The sequence below is a fragment of the Populus trichocarpa genome, chromosome 2, assembly GCF_000002775.5.
Source record: "Populus trichocarpa isolate Nisqually-1 chromosome 2, P.trichocarpa_v4.1, whole genome shotgun sequence".
In the NCBI taxonomy this organism is placed as follows: Eukaryota; Viridiplantae; Streptophyta; class Magnoliopsida; order Malpighiales; family Salicaceae; genus Populus; species Populus trichocarpa.
This window is the reverse complement of record NC_037286.2, coordinates 14935915-14938388: the sequence shown is the minus strand read 5'-3', so window position 1 is coordinate 14938388 and position 2474 is coordinate 14935915. Positions and strand designations below refer to the sequence as shown.

Sequence of the window (2474 nt, the reverse complement as noted above, 5' to 3'; positions counted from 1 at the left end):
GATGGTTTTTTATTTTGATTTACTTTACAAGCATGTCAAGAGTTGTTTCAGAATTCATCCATCAGCAAGCGCAAGAAATTAAACTCAACATAATACAAACAAGCTCATTCATTCTGAAACTTGAACCAATAAAAAAATTCTCATCAAGAATTTTGTGGTCTGGGGTCCACCTTCTGGTTCAGATGACATATCAAGTAAATAAATCCAACACTGTTAGAAGTCATTTCAGGAGATCTATTCCAAATTTCATAGCAACTTAAAGCATTCAAATGAATAAGTGTTGGATGCGAAACAAGAATCAAAGTATTCTTATGCCACATGAACTGATAAAAGACTATGTATAGGGTTTATTAATAACAAAGTGCATCAGTAGAATAGACAAAAAAAAAAGTTCTGGGATAATACATTGGACTGCCTCAAGATTTTTTCTTCTTTTTTCTGAAAAACAGTTATCAATAGTAAATCCAATTTAAATGTCTCATGGCTATGTTTTAAAGAAACTATCAGGCAATGCAACTATTATAAATTTAGCTGGCCCAAATTTCCACGTTATGGTAGAAATAACATGCTCCATTACTGTTTCAAGGCATACCTTCTCACTCTGGATAAAACGTTTTGCGAATCAGTAGATTCTCAGAAAGACGATTTACAGCATCCCTAAGCTTGCAATAATCCTCAGACTTATTATAAACCTGATGAGAAATCCTAGCATACGCTGTTATAACCCCATCCTTATCTTTCACTCCCTCCTCACCATCTTTTAAACCCTGATAATGTATCGGAACCTCAACCCCATGACACTCACGCAAATGCGATCTTAACCTCAAAGCATCATCTTCACTTGAAACACGCAATCTCGAAGGCAGACCAACCATGATCATTCCCGCACACATCTCCGGTGAAGAACCAAGATTTGTCCCCCATGATTCGGCCAGCATTTTCCCCATCTTAACAACCTCCTCATGGTTCCTCTTCATTATCCCCTGAATCCCATCCTCAAATCGATTAACAAACTCCAAAGCTGCCGGCACCACTAATTGTGAGCTATAATCCCTAGTCCCAATCCACGCACTCTCTATCGGCAATCCATTTCCATACTCATGTGAAACAACCGGATGGTGTACATCAAATTCCAAACTCGCTGCTTTCTTACAATACAGAAAAGCAACCGATGGGGGGCAAAAGAACCACTTATGCAAATTACTGACATAAAAATCAGCCCCGATTTCTTTAACATTTATTTCAACACTACCAATAGCATGAGCTGCATCAACAAAAACCTGATCCACACCTTCTTCTCTGCAAATTTTAACCAACTCTTTTACCGGAATAACAACACACGGCATCGACGTTATATGATCAATTATCGCTAACCTAATTTTTTTACCGTTAGCTTTGCCTTTCTCTATTCCTCTCTTAAACTCCGAAATTATCTCCTCATTCGAAGTAACCGGAAACGGTAACTGAATCTCGATAACAGAACCCCCAGCACGCGTGACGTAAGCTTGAATCGATTTTTTAACAGCTTGATAAGCACAGTGGAGCATTAAAACGGTATCGTTTTTAGCAAAATTACCTTCAGCGAAGGCACGGCCAATTTGTTGAAGGACGATGGCGGCGGCAGTGGTGGCGTTATCGACAAGGGAGATCTCGTCGACGTCGTCAGCATTGATGAGGTCTTTGATGACAGTACGTGAGTGGAGAATTCCTTTACGGAGAGTGTTGAAGTAGAAGTCGTCAGGTTGTTGAAGGAACTGGAGCTGCCAGTTCTTTTGAGCAGCAAGTACGGATCCGGGGCAGCTACCGAAGCTACCGTTGTTAATTCGGGCTACATTAGGGTTGTGGTGAGAGAATTCATGGTGGATTTCGTGTTCTGTTATGGAGAAGCTGACGCGTGGTTTTTTGGAGACCTGCGTTGGCGTTGTCGACAACGAGTCGCCGCCGTTTCGAGCATCTTTGGAGTTTTCTTGCATTTTTACTTATTTTGAGAGGAAGAAAGCATAATGACAGAGAGAAATGAAAGAAAATATAGGGATTCTTTTCTGTTGAAAGAGAGAGGGCGTTCAGTACGGCGAGGGGCTGTTTTTTTCCCCAAGGTTTGTTTTGTTTGGTTAAATAACATTTCAGGGATAAGGCAGGGACGACGGCGTTTCGTTATACTTTGACGACACTATGTTTACGCGCACATGCATACGTAAAAAGACGAAAACATGGTTTTCAAATTGAAACTGATGTTAACATGCAGCAAATAAAAATATATAGGTGAATAGTATAGTGAAATGTACATTTTTTGCATTTTTAAATAGTAATCTGCTTCTAAAAATGAATTTTTATACACATATAAAAAGATAAAAATATAGTTCTACAAAACAAAGTTACCGTGAATAAAAAGTTAATAAAATTTAAAAAGCACATATGAATAAAATAAAAAAGCATGAAAGAAAAGTCAAAAGTGAAATGTACATTATTTTGTA

General features: G+C 38.5%; 1 protein-coding gene across 1 annotated transcript; it reads right to left on the bottom strand.

Annotated features, from left to right (window-relative positions):
- Window positions 1–324: 324 nt before the first annotated feature.
- On the bottom strand, window positions 325–2099 carry LOC7481444 (L-cysteine desulfhydrase). Its single transcript, XM_002302770.4, has one exon. It carries the CDS (start codon window positions 1971–1973, stop codon window positions 597–599), a length of 1377 nt encoding a protein of 458 aa, XP_002302806.1. The 5' UTR covers window positions 1974–2099; the 3' UTR covers window positions 325–596.
- Window positions 2100–2474: the final 375 nt, after the last annotated feature.

Excerpts from the sequence above, each read along its gene's own strand:
- LOC7481444 (XM_002302770.4), bottom strand. The coding sequence starts at position 1,973 with ATGCAAGAAAACTCCAAAGATGCTCGAAACGGCGGCGACTCGTTGTCG.